The sequence below is a fragment of the Leucoraja erinacea genome, chromosome 1 (genome assembly GCF_028641065.1).
Source record: "Leucoraja erinacea ecotype New England chromosome 1, Leri_hhj_1, whole genome shotgun sequence".
NCBI classification, from domain to species: Eukaryota; Metazoa; Chordata; class Chondrichthyes; order Rajiformes; family Rajidae; genus Leucoraja; species Leucoraja erinaceus.
The window spans coordinates 108862262-108876683 of record NC_073377.1 but is presented as its reverse complement, the minus strand read 5'-3'; the positions used below and the strand labels follow the sequence as shown (position 1 = coordinate 108876683).

The 14422-nt window shown below is 45.4% G+C and overlaps 1 protein-coding gene across 1 annotated transcript in view; it reads left to right on the top strand.

The window, feature by feature from the left end:
• dapp1 (dual adaptor of phosphotyrosine and 3-phosphoinositides) overlaps positions 1-14422 on the top strand; it is a 102157-nt gene that overhangs the window by 77564 nt on the left and 10171 nt on the right. The window contains exons 2-4 of the mRNA XM_055641133.1: positions 6006-6128; positions 8588-8721; positions 13726-13856. Of these exons, the coding sequence (XP_055497108.1) occupies positions 6006-6128; positions 8588-8721; positions 13726-13856 (388 nt within the window). The remainder of the gene's footprint in view (positions 1-6005; positions 6129-8587; positions 8722-13725; positions 13857-14422) is intronic.

The window sequence follows — 14422 nt, the reverse complement described above, 5'->3', positions numbered from 1 at the left end:
TGGGCCGCGGGTGTTGGAGAGCTGGGGTTGAAGGAGAGATGGAAGCAGAAGCAGTGGCGGGGACAGATGCGGACGGGGAGCCGGGGCTGGCAATTGTTTGCCGGGCTGGCGAGTGTTTGCCGGGCTGGCGAATGTTTGCCGGGCTGGCGAGTGTTTGCTGGGCTGGCGAGTCGCTCACTGCAGCTCCGGCCATGGAGCAGCCTCAGTGCAAGAGTCCTGGGCCGTCGGAGGCGTCGGAAGCGTTGCGCTGCTGCCGTGAAAGTCTCTGTGCCGAATTCGCCCTGGTGACCGGCATGGATCAGGTAGCGTCTCTGGAGAGAAGGAATGGGTGACGTTTCTGGTCGTGACCCTTCCAAGGGTCTCGACCCGAAACCTTTACAAGGGCCTCGCCCTGAAACGTCACCCATTCCTTCTCTCCAGATATGCTGCCTGTCCCGCTGAGTTGCTCCAGCATTTTGTGTCTCTCTTCGGTTTAAACCAGCATCTGCAGTTCCTTCACATACAATGAGACCCAACAAGACGACTTTGAAGCAGTACCACTCGGGTGGCGGAGGGACAGAGAGAGAGGGGATGTTAAAGAAATTGATATTCATACTCAATCAGGGAAATTAGTTGATATCTGTCTTTAAATTGATATTTCGTTCATCTTTAAATGTAAGTCTTGTATTCATGTATCGTGGGAACAAATACGCAAAGGCAAGATGGTAAATATAAACTACAAATTAACTTCAGAAAATGAAACTTGTAGAGATGATCTTTGCCCTTCACTTTACAAAGAATAACCTCAGGGATTATGCAGTAAATGCCATTCAAATGCTCTGCAACCTTGGGATAATATTGTTCATGTTCAAATCCGATAGTTAGTCTTGATTTGTTCAATATTATAATTAGTGCAAAGATACAGCTTGGAAACAGGCCCTTCGGCCCCTCGAGTCCATGCCAACCATCGATCACCCGTTCACACTGGTTCTATGTTATCCCACTTTCTCATCCACTCCCTACACACTAGGGGGCAATTTACAGAGGCCAATTAACCTACAAACCCGCACGTCTTTGGGATGTGGGAGGAAACCGGAGCACCCGGAGGAAACCCACGCGGTCACAGGGAGAACATGCAAACTCCACACAGACTGCACCCGAGACCAGGATCGAACCCGGGTCTCCGACGCTGTGGGGCATTAATTGTAATGCTATATGCCGGGATAATTACCCAATATTACTGATTATTAATCCATTGTATTATTGAATATATATGTTGCGCCCGTTCTCCTTTATCTGTACATTGTGAGCTACTTGCTTGCATTTACCGGATAGCATGCAACAAAAGCTTTTCCCTGTACCTAGCTACAGGTGGCAATAGTTAACTAAAGCAATCTGTTTACATGTATCTGTGTGTTGTTGCTATAACCAGCCTGTTAAGGTGCAGCAACAGAGAATGTCATTGTTCTGATGTCGCTGCACGCGACAACCAAACGCTCTTGTCTTCATTCTACACTTGAAATTACCACAATGATATTTAAATGGCATTTGGACAGGTACACGCGAAGGATGGAACTGCAGATGCTGGTTTAAACCAATAGACACAAAGTGCTGGAGTAACTCAGCGTGTCAGGCAGCATCTCTAGAGGGAAGGAATGGGTGACGTTTCGGGTCGAGACCCTTCGTCAGACTGAAGGTCTGGTTAATTGGCTTGGTATAAGTGTAAATTGTCCCTAATGTGTGTAGGATAGTGTTGATGTGCGGGGATTGCTGGTCGGTGTGGACTTGGTGGGCCGAAGGGCCTGTTTCCACGCTGTATCTCTAAACTGAACCCTGTCCGGCTAGCAGGGCTGTGTAGGGCCGAGTGCCGGGACACGGTGACATCTGGCTCTGATCTCCACAAAGCCAATCACGTATCGAGCAGCGCCACAGATCAATGGGCCTCTGGTGCTTGGAGTCGGTCCACAGACACAGTGAGGAAATTGGATGTTACTCTGGCTTTTTGTGTCTATCAGTGACTTGGAGAGTGGGCTGGACAACGAGTGGCGCAGCTGGTCGTGGCTCCCCTGCTCTACGCTATTCCCACACACTTATGGGCCTGTCCCACTGAGGCGACTCTTTAGGCGATTGTCAGGGACTAGTTTTACTAGCATTCACCTACGACAACCTCCGACAGCAAACACTATTGCCACTGTCACTTGTAGTTGCCCAAAGGATCGCCTAAGTGGGACAGGCCCTTCAGGCTGCGGCTCAGTGCATGCTGCTGGACCAGTGGCTGCTGGAAGTAGGTACCAAGCACTTGGTAGAAACGGTGGAAGATAGTGGCCTTCAAATGGGGGTGGTTGGAGAAAGCATCCTGCTTACCTGCTAGATTTTCACTTGCTGTAACTGCAGGAAAAATGTTCCCGATGTTGGGGGAGTTCAGAACCAGGGTTCACAGTTTAAAAATAAAGGGCAGGCCAGTTAGGACTGAGATGAGGACAAACTTTCTTCATCCAGAGAGTTGTGAATCTGTGGAATTCTCTGCCACACAAGGCAGTGGAAGCCAATTCACTGGATGCCCCAACTACACTCGTCCCATTTGCCCACGTTTGGTCCATATCCCTCTAAACTTTTCCTATCCATGTTTCTGTCCAAGTAATTTGTGAATGTTGTTATAGTACCTGCCTCAACTACCCCCTCTGGCAGCTCGTTCCAAATACCGACTACGCTCTGAGTGAAAAACTTTCCCCACAGGTTCCTATTAAATCTTTCCTCCCTCACTTTAAACCTATGTCCTATGGTTCTTAATTCCCCTACCTTGAGAGTAAAAGACTCTGTGCATTCACCGTATCTATTCCCCACATGATTTTAAACACCTCTATAAGATCACCCCTCAGCCTCCTGCGCTCGGATGCAGGAATCTTGAGTTAAAAGAAAAACAAAGCGCTAGAGGAAATCAGCGGGTCAGGCAGCATCTGTGGAGGGAAATCTGCAGGCAACGTTTTGGTTGAACCCTGCTTCAGACTGAAAAAGTGTCACAATTCAAAACGTCGTCTGTCCATTCCCTGTGTAAATGCTGCCTGACTCGCTGGTTCCTCCACCAGTTTTTCTGTTAACTCAAGAGTCCTGTATCTGAGCGCAGGGCAGATAATACATAAATGGAATGAAGCCAAAGTGAAGTACAATAAATCGAGCAAAGGAGAAGATACAGAATGCAGAATATAGTTCTCAACATTGTAGCGCATCTGTTCCAGAGACAAAGTCCAATGTCCGCAATGGGGTAGTCATTGAGTCATACAGTGTGGAAACAGGCCCTTTGGCCCAACTTGCCCATGCTAACTTCTTCTTCTTCTAATCTAGTCCACACACAAGATTAGAAGTTGTTCAGCCAGAGATAAACACACTTCTCGGCATCTGCATAGAATGGTGTCTGTGTTGTGCTTCTTGTGCGTGGAGGTGGAGAGATTGGTGGAAACAGGGCGGCGATGTGAACGCCTCTTTCCGCCATGCTAACTATCATGCCCCATCTATACTAGTCCTACCTGCCCATATTTGGCCCATATACCTCTCAATCCTCTCCTATCCATGTGCGTGTCCAAATGTTTCTAAAACAGTGATAGTAGAGATGAATTGGACAGAGGAAACTCTAGAAACAGATACAATTATGAATCTAAACATTTGAATGGATATATGGAGATTCCATCCTACATGCTAAGGACAATTTACCGAAGCCAATTAAACTACAAACCTGCACGTCTTTGGAACGTTGGAGGAAACCGGAGCACCCAGAGAAAACCCACGCAGTCATAGAGAGAACACAGAAACACCAGACAGCACCGTTGTCAGGATCGAACCCGGGTTGAAGTTGAAGGCTGAAATTCTACAGCTGTTCCATCGTGCCACCATATTTGGCCCATATCCCTCTAAATTCTTCCTATCCATATATCTGACGTAGGGTCCCGACCCAAAATGTAGCCTGCCCATTCCCCCCACAGATGTTGCCTGGGTTCCTCCAGCACTTTGTGTTTTGCTCAAGATTCCAGTATCTGGAACTGTTCCTTGTGTCTCCATATATCTGTCCAAAAAGGTCCTTTGAAAGTTGTAATTGTATCCAAATCTATAGCTTCCTCTGACAACCCGTTTCAGGCCTCTGATTGCCCCATATCACATTAATATCTCTTTATGCTCATTGATCTCTCATTAATCTCCCTGATCTCTCTTTAAATTACTCCCATCTCACTTCATGCCTTCTGGTTTTAATCTATCCTTTTTAGGGGTGGCACAGTGGCGCAGGGCTAGACCTGCTGCCTTGCAGCGCCAGAGACCCAGGTTCGATCCTGACTACGGGGGCTGTCTGTACAGAGTTTGCACGTTCTTCCTGTGACCGTGTGGGTTTTTTCAGGGTGGCTCCCACACTCCAAAGACGTACAGGTTTGGTAAAATTGTCCCTAGTGTGTAGGATAGTGCTAGTGTAAGGGTGATCACTGGTTGGCATGTAATCGGTGGGCCGAAGGGCCTGTTTCCACTTTATATCGCAAAAGTCTAAAGTCAGGCAGTGTCTAAAGTCTAAATTCTGGGAAAAAGACTGAGCGTTCACTTTATCCATGCTGCGTGGCTGGATAACGTGCCAAGTGGTCCTATGCCACAACTCGTAAAAATAAAGAGGCTCAAATCTTGGAGCTGGTGACTGAAGTGACGAAGACAGGAGTTTTTGAAGTTGCTCCAAGACTGCCAAATGCTGAGAGTGAGTCCGATCACAGAGTTGATCAGAACATTCTGATATTAGACAGCTACAGGGGTAGAACTGTTGCCTCACAGCACCAGAGACCCTGGTTCGATCCTGACCTCGCGTGCTGTCTGTGTGGCATTTGCATGTTCTCCCTGTGACAGTGTGGGTTTCCTCCACGTGCTCCAGTTCCCACCCACATCCCAAAGACGTGCGTGTTTGTAGGATAATTGGCCTCTGCAAATTGTCCCTCGTGTGTAGGGAGTGGATAAGAAAGTGGGATAGCCAGTGTGAATGGGTTATCAATGAACAGCGTGAAATTAGTGGGCCAAAGGGCATGTTTCCACACTGTATCTCTAAACTGAGGCTTACAGTTCTCCTCCCAGACTGATTCAGTCTAGCTGAGATTGCCAACACAAGGAACTGCAGATGCTGGTTTACAAAAAAAAGTGTTGGAGAAGTTCCCCCTTTTCTCCCATCTCCCATCAGGCAAGAGTGAAAATGCATAGTTCCAGATTCAGGGAAAGTTTCTTCCCAGCTGTTATCAGGCAACTGAACCATCCTATCACCAACTAGAGAGCGGTCCTGAGCTACTATCTGCCTCATTGGAGACCCATGGACTATCTTTAATCAGAATTTACTGGACTTTATCTTGCATTAAACGTTAAACGTCCTCCATTCCTTCTCTCCAAAGATGCTGCCTCACCTGCTGAGTTACTCCAGCATTTTGTGTCTACCTTCGATTTAAACCAGCATCTGCAGTTCTTTCTTACACATCTGCACACTGTAATTGATATATAGTCTTTCCACTGTGTGAAAATGCACACCTCCAGATTCAGGGACAGTTTCTTCCCAGCTGCTATCAGGCAACTGAAGCTAGGTTACTAACTAGAGAGCGGCCTGACCTCCCATCTACCTCATTGGATTAACTTTCATTGTACATTACCTTGCACTAAATGTTATTCACTTCATCCAGTACATTGTAATCAAGTATAGTCTTTCCACTGACTGGATAGTATGCGACAAAAGCTTTTCACTGTACTTCGGTGTACGTGACAATAAACTAAACTAAACTAAGGGTAAGGCAGCATTTCTAGAGAATATGGATAGGTGACGTTTCAGGTCAGGACCCACCTGCAGACAATGAAGGATCCCAACCTGAAATGTTATCTATCCATGTTCTCCAGAGATGCTGCCTGACTCGCTGAGTTACTCCAGTGTGTTGTGACTGTCTTTCAGCGGTGGTTGTCTTGGATTAAGCAGCCTCCTAGAATGCATTCCATTGTTGACGACCTCTCGTTTGCTTCTCCTTGGACAGCTGGTATCACCACGATCTCTCGCGCCATGCCGCTGAAGCTCTGCTCCTGTCCAACGGCAAGGATGGCTGCTACCTGCTGAGGAAAAGTCACGATGCTCCAAATTTCTACGCACTGTCGGTAAGGTAAGCAGCTTGGACCTGGGCCAGAGAGTCGCTGCGTTATTAGATTAGCCTCAGATCTCACAGGCAGTGAAAATGTCTAATGCCACTTGTAACTGGCTGTGGTGGGTGTTCAGTGTGAGACATTTTAATACATCGTCGTACAGTGTGGAAACATAATCATGTATTGTCTTTCCGATGACTGGTTAGCACGCAACAAATGCTTTTCTCTGTACTTCGGTATATGTGACAATAAACTAAACTCAACTATGTCCCTCTACACTAGTCTACACCTACCTGTATTTGGCCCATATCCCTCTAAACCTGTCCTATACGTGTACCTGTCTAATTGTTTCTTAAATGTTGTGATAGTTACTGCCTCAACGACCTCCTCCGGCAGCTCATTCCATACACCCACCACCCTTTGTATGGAAAAAGTAACCCCTCGGGTTCCTATTAAATCTTTGCCCCCTTCACCTTAAACGTAAGCCCTCTGGTTCCCGATTCCTCTCCCCTGGGCAAGAGTCTCTATGCATCTACGTGTGCGAACAAGCACTCTGGTCCCATTTGGTTTAATGGTTTAGTTTTTAGAAATACAGGTTTTTGTGTCCATCTTCGGTCTAAAGCAGCATCTGCAGTTCTTTCCTACACATTCTGACTCTGTCTTAGATATGCCTCTCAGAATTTTACATCCTTCTGTCAGGCACCATGGCACAGTGGTAAAGTTGCTGCCTCACAGCGCCACAGATCCAGGTTCGATTCTGACCACAGGTGCTGTTTGTACAGAGTTTACACGTTCTCCCTGTGACTGTTTAAGAAGGAACTGCAGATGCTGGAAAATCGAAGTGCTGGAAAATCGAAGATAGACAAAAGTGCTGGAAAAAGGCCTCCACCATGGCCAGAGTGAGCATCACCGGAAATTGGAGGAGCAGCACCTCGTATTCCGCTTGGGCAGTTTGCACCCTAGCAGCATAAACATTGACCTCCAATTTCTGGTAGCCCTTGCTGTCTCCTCCCCTTCTCGGCTCTCCCTCAGCCCTCGGGCTCCTCCTCTTCCTTTCTCCTTTCAAGTGTGTTTAATTGTCATATGTACCGACAACAGAACAATTAAATTCCTACTTGCGGCAGCTTTACAGGCCCATAAATGCAATTATACAGAGATAAATATAAATAATATATATGTACATTAGATATGTATATTATATATATAATATAATAATATATCCCCACCATCTAAAGGATTTACCGAAGCCGCTGCCCCAAAAAGGCAGCCAGCATGATCAGAGACCCACACCACCCTGGCCATACACTCATTTCACCCCTGCCATCGGGAAGAAGGTACAGGAGACTGAAAACTGTAACGTCCAGGTTCAGGAACAGCTTCTTCCCTACAGCCATTAGGCTATTAAACACTACAACCTCCAAATAAGCTCTGAACTATGTAGACTATTATTGTTATCATTGCACTATTATTGTTTGTTTTTTATGTATGTGTGCGTGCGTGTGTGTTTATATATATATATAGGAAGTGAACCCATTCATTCTCTCCAGAGATGCTGCCTGTCCCGCTGAGTTACTCCAGCTTTTTGTGTCTATCTTCATTTTAAATATATATGTATGGGAATGTGTGTGTGTATATATATATACACACACTGAACTTTTTCTTGTTTATTATATTGTTTACAGTGTACTATGTTTACATATTCTGTTGTGCTGCTGCAAGTAAGAATGTCATTGTTCTATCTGACAAAAAAACACTCTTGACTCTCTAATAATACTATACATCATTTTGTCTTGCTCTTCATTTCTCTCACCACTACAAGCTCTGTGCTGGCATTCAGATCACTGCTCTTTCGATGGTGATCGGTGATCGGACTCAGTGGGCCAAAAGGCTTGTTTCAGTTTAGTTTAGTTTATTTGTGTCACGTGTACTGAGGTACAGTGAAAAGCTTTTGTTGCGTGTGAACCAGTCAGCGGAAAGTCACTACGTGATTACAATCGAGCCATTCACACTGTACATATACAGGATATAACAAATAATGTTTAGTGCAAGATAAAGACTGGTAAAGTCCAATTAAAGAAAGTCCATTGGTCTCCAAAGAGGTAGATGGTAACTTAGGACTGCTCTCTAATTGGTGATAGGATGGTTCAGTTGCCTGATGACAGCTGGGAAGAAACTGCCCCTGAATCTGGAGGTGCGCATTTTTACACTTCTATACCTCTTGCCTGATGGGAGAGGAGGGAGGAGGGAGTGACCGGGGTGAGACTGGTCCTTGATTATGCTGGTGGCCTTGCCAAGGCAGAGTGAGGTGTAGATGGGGTCAATGGAAGGGAGGTTGGTTTGTGTGATGGTCTGGGCCATGTCCAGGTACAATCCAGGTACAATGGTGTCAAGAGAAATTGGAAAGCTAGAAACCTCTTTCTAAAGTGATCCACGCTGTCATGTTGAAGATCACTAACGTCTGTGAACTTTCCATTTGCAGAGGCAAAGACTCCGTCAAACACTTCCAGATCGAGTGGAGTGAAGGCTCGATTAAATTTGGATTCAGTGAATTTCATTCTGTCTCCGAGTTTGTCAGTCACTTCGCCAATCAGCCGCTGATTGGCAGCGAGACAGGTAATCCAGCTCTATTCCATGGTCATCCTTCCAGTCTGGAGAAGGGTCCCAACCCGAAACATCACCTGGATATTCCCTCCACAGATGCTGCCTGAACTGCTGAGTTCTTCAAAGAAAGATTTAGCTTCAATGCACAGCGTGAACAGTGAAAAGCTTTGTTTTGCATGCTATCAAATCAGATCAGATAATAAGTGTGTAAGAAAGAACTGCAGATGCTGGTTTAAATCGAAGGTAGACACAAAATGCTGGAGTAACTCAGCGGGTATGGCAGCATCTCTGGAGAGAAGGAATGGGTGACATTTTGGGTCGAGACTGATCAGATAATAACATACATAAATACAATCAAGCCAAACTCAAGTACAATAGGTAGAGCAAGAGGAAGATACATTGTGCAGAATATAGTTCTTAGCATTGTAGCGCATCTGTTCCAGAAACCAAATCTATAATTTGCTCAAGATTTCAGTATCTGCAGTTCCTTGTGTCTCCATTTTAGTGCTCCTCAAATAATGCCAGGAACTGCAGATGCTGGTTTACACTGAAGATAGACACAAAATGCTGGAGTAACTCAGTGGGTCAGGCAGCATCCCTGAAGAAAAGGAATAGGTGACGTTTCGGGTTAAGACTGAAGGTTGAATCTGAAGAAGGATCTCAACCCGAAACGTCATCTAATCCTTTTCTCCAGAGATGTTGCCTGACCTTCTGAGTTACTCTAGCATTTTGTGTCTATCTCGTCAAATTATGGATACCTTGAAGAGGTTCTCTTCCTCTCTCTGGTGGGAATTCTGACCCTCTTTCACTGCTCCCCCTCTTTTTTCCCTGCGGCCCTCCTGCTTCAGGACCATGTTCTGGTACAGACTTGCTCACACAGCCATGCATTCATCACTTCCACCCTTGGTCACTATCTCCATCATATAAACCATATAACCATATAACAATTATAGCACGGAAACAGGCCATCTCGACCCTTCTAGTCCGTGCCGAACACATAATCTCCCCTAGTCCCATATACCTGCGCTCAGACCATAACCCTCCATTCCCTTCCCATCCATATAACTATCCAATTTATTTTTAAATGATAAAAACGAACCTGCCTCCACCACCTTCACTGGAAGCTCATTCCACACAGCTACCACTCTCTGAGTAAAGAAGTTCCCCCTCATGTCACCCCTAAACTTCAGTCCCTTAATTCTCAAGCCATGTCCCCTTGTTTGAATCTTCCCTACTCTCAGTGGGAAAAGCTTTTCCATCCTTCTCTCCCCCACCCAACTCATCTGCCAGTCACACCCACCTCGTCCCACATTGCTTCCAACTCCATTTCCTGGCCTCACATTTGGGGTCCAACCAAGATCTAAGTTACATGCACTCCACCGATTCTCACAATAGTTCTCTCCGGACACTCTCTGCCGTACACTGGTTCTGAGTGTTGTAAGTGGTTGCATCTGTTCCATAGACAAAGTCTAATGTCCACAATGGGGTAGAGGTGAAGCAAACAGTACCCTAGCTTATGGAAGGACCGTTCAGAAGCCTGATAACAGAGGCTAACAATCTATTCCTGAATCTGGTGGTGCGTGCTTTCAAACTTCTGTACCTTCTGCTGGACGGGAGCAGGGAGAAGGAGAAATGGCTGGGGTGGGACAAGTCCTTGATTTGTGTATGTGGAATTCTTTGCCACAGAAGGCTGTGGAGGCCAAGGCAGTGGATATTTTTAAGGCAGAGATAGATTCTCGGTTAGGAGAATCTAGGCAGGAGAATGGGGTTAGGAGGGAGAGATAGATCAGTCATGATTGAATGGCGGAGTAGACTTGATTGGCCGAATGGCCTAATTCTACTCCAATCACTTATGACCTTATTATATATTGGGTTCTTTCCTGAGGCAAGATAAAGTGCAGATGGTTGATGATGGAGCATGTGGTCAGAGTCATTGGAGACATGCTGAACTTCCTTAGACGTCTGAGGAAGCAGAGGCGTTGATGTGCTTTCTAGGCCATAGTGTCAATGTGGTTGGAGCAGGACAAAGACTTTGTGACGCAAGGATTTTCCATTCTCCTCCCACTCTCACCACGCTTTCACATGGAAATGTATCAGTGAGAACCTGGAAAACTCCACCCAGCAGAGGAGTAATGAAGGGTTCTCAGTTATTTTGTAGTTTTTAAAAGTTCAGAAATTGTTTTGTATGAGTTTTATTTTGTTTTCTATGCCACAGACAGCTGTGGATGCCAAGTTGATTCACCTCCACCTTATTGTTGACATTGGACTTGGTCTCTGGAAGTGATGCACTACAATGCTGGGAACTATGTTCGGCACTCTGTATCTTCCTCGTTGGAATATCTATTGTACTAGACTGACTTGATTGTATTGATTTACAGTATGAAGGCGGAGATTAACAGACACTTTATTCGGAAGGGTGTCAAAGGATAATAATAATAATAATAATAAATTTTATTTATGGGCGCCTTTCAAGACTCTCAAGGACACCTTACAAAATTTAGTAAACAGAATTCAAAACATGTAAGCGGAATGAAACAAAACAAAAAATAACGACAAAAAAAAATCAAAAATAAATAGTAAAGACATCAACAATACACAATTCAAAGACACAATTCAAAGAGAGAGCAGCGGCAGCTAATCGCGCCAGCGTTCACTCTCCCTTCCAGCAGCCATCTAGGAAACGGAACAATAAGGATCTTTAACATAGAAACATCCCCCCACAATGGTTACCATTATGGGGGAAGGCACAATGTCCAGTCCCCATCCCCAGTTCACCCATAGTCGGGCCAATTGAGGCCTCCACAGTTGCCTCTATGGATAAGGGGAGAAGGCAGGAGAATGGGGATGAGAGAGAAAGATAGGTCAGCCATGATTGAATGGTGAAGTAGACGATGGGCCGAATGGCCTACTTCTGCTCCTATGACATAATATGTTTTCATTGTGTATGTTAAAATATCTTTGCAATAGTATATTTGTTGTTCAAGAATGGTATTATGTGGAGTAATCTTTGAGGGAATATAGAACAGTACAGCACATGAACAAGCCCTTCAGCTCACAATATTGGTGCTGAATATTATACCAAGACCAAATCTTATCTGTGTGCATGTGATCCATATCCTTGCATGCAAATCCATGTGCCTATCCAAAAGCCTCAAACACCATTATCATATCTGCCTCCACTACCACCCTGGCAGTGTATTCCGGGCATTCACCAGCCTCTGTGTGTAAAAATAACAAATTCACCCTGCATCTCTCCTTTAAACTTTGCACTCTCACAATAAAGCTTTGCCCGTTAGTATTTGATATTTCCACCCTGCGGAAAAGTGTTCTGACTGTCTGCCCTATCTATGCCTCTCACACTTGCTATACTTTTATCAGGTCTCCCCTCAATCCTTCAAAGCCTCCGCATCCTTCCTGTAATGGGGTGACCAGAACTACACGCAATACTCCAAGCGTGGCCTAACCAAAGTCTTATCAAACTGCCTCATGACTTGCTGACGCTTCTACTCAATGCCTTACTGTTTGGAATTTGCCATCTCAAGGAGGCAGCTCACCACAAACTTCTTGAGGCAGTTAAGCATTGGCAATAAATGCAGGCCTTCCCATGGTAGCTCCATCATGGCTGTCCTCAGAAAGAACAGGAAAGATTCCACACGGCGTTGATCTATGCTGTTTGTAGGCATCCCAGTTAAGATTAGTGTAGGTGAGTGTTTTGCTGAATCTATATTCTGTAATAGGTACACAAAAATGCTGGAGAGACTCAGCGGGTGCAGCAGCATAGAAACATAGAAACATAGAAATTAGGTGCAGGAGTAGGCCATTCGGCCCTTCGAGCCTGCACCGCCATTCAATATGATCATGGCTGATCATCCAACTCAGTATCCCGTACCTGCCTTCTCTCCATACCCCCTGATCCCCTTAGCCACAAGGGCCACATCTAACTCCCTCATATTAGGGAGTTAGATGTGGCCCTTGTATGGAGCATATATGGAGCAAAGGAAATAGGCAATGTTTCGGGCCAAAACCCTTCTTCAGGCTATATTCTGTAATACTGGATTGAGCCCAACACCTGTGGAATTTGGTAATGGACCAACCTTGCTCACTCCCATACCGAGTCGAGTGGAGTTTATTGTCATATCATCAGTCAGAGCATTGAGTGTAGAAGTTAGGAGGTCGTGTTGCAGTTATGCAAGACATTGGTATGACCACATTCAGAGTATTGTATTCAGTTTTGGCCACCATGTTATAGGAAAAATGTTTTCAAGATAGAAAGGGTGCAGAGGACATTTACGAGGATTTTGCCAGGACTGGAGAGCTTGAGCCATACGGAGAGGGCAGGCAAGCTTGGACTTTATTCCTAGGAGCACAGGAGGATGTCCTTATAGACGTGTATAAAATCATGAGAGGAATATTTGTGTCCGTGGATTCTGTTTCCGTGCTGTATCGCTAAACTAACACTGAACACCTACACTCAGTCAGCCTTGGCCTACGCGATCTCCTGGTTGCCAAATGTTTTATCTCCCCTTCCCGTTCCCATACTGACCTTTCTGTCCTGGGCCTTCTCCACTGTCCAGAGTGCAGCCACATGTAAATTGGAGGAACAGCACCTGATATTTCACCTGGGCAGCTTAAAACCCAACGGTATGAATATTGATTTCTCTAATTTTAAGTATCCACTGCCTTCCTTCTCTCTCTGCCCCTCCCCCACCCACGCTGTCCTGCCACTTCCACTGTTCACATCCATATATCCCTTTGTTATCACCTCTTCCACAGCCAACAATGGACTATTGTGGGCTCCAATGGCCATCGGTACCAGCTCAGATTTGTCCATACCATCTAGTTCCATACTAGTTTCCATCTCCTTTGACTTTGGGTGTAAAGAAGGGTCACGACACGAACGTCACCTATTCCTTTTCTCGAGATGCTGCCTGACCCACTGAGTTACTCCAGTATTTTGTGTCCATCTCTAAACTACAAGATAAGCATCATGTTTTTATCAAATTTATTTATCCGAAGGGACGCTGCTTGTACTGAAGAGTCCATACCCTCGGCAAGTGGAGGAGCCTTCCATTTACGAATCAGTGCGGGTCCACACAGCCATGCAGACAGGACGGACAGAGAACGACCTTGTTTCCAAGGCTCCCTCTGTGAGTGCACCATCTTAGCTCCATGCCCGGCTCCAGCTGGGTTGGAATTATTTACCAGGCTGTGATTTGTTTAATTTAGTTTAGTTTACTTTAATGTCACGTGCACCGAGGTACAGTGAAAAGCTTTTTGTTGCGTGCTATCCAGTCAGCGGAAAGACTATACTTGATTACAATCAAGACGTCCACAATGTACAGATACTGGATAAAGGGAATAATGTTTAGTGCAAGGTAATGTACAATTAAAGTTAATCCAAGGGTCTCCAATGAGGTAGATGGAAAGTCAGGACCGCTCTCTAGTTGGTAATAGGATGGTTCAGTTGCCTGATAGCAGCTGGGAAGAAACTGTCCCTGAATCTGGAGGTGTGCATTTTCACACTTCTGTACCTCTTGCCTGATGGGAGAGAGAAGAGGGAGTGACAGGGGTGACAAAGGACAAAGGACATTTATTGTCACATACACCAATTGGAGTAGTGAAATTTGAGTTGCCATTTGCAGCACACCAATAAATATAAAAACACAACATTAAAGAATTTAACATTGAACATAAAAACATCCCCCCACAATGG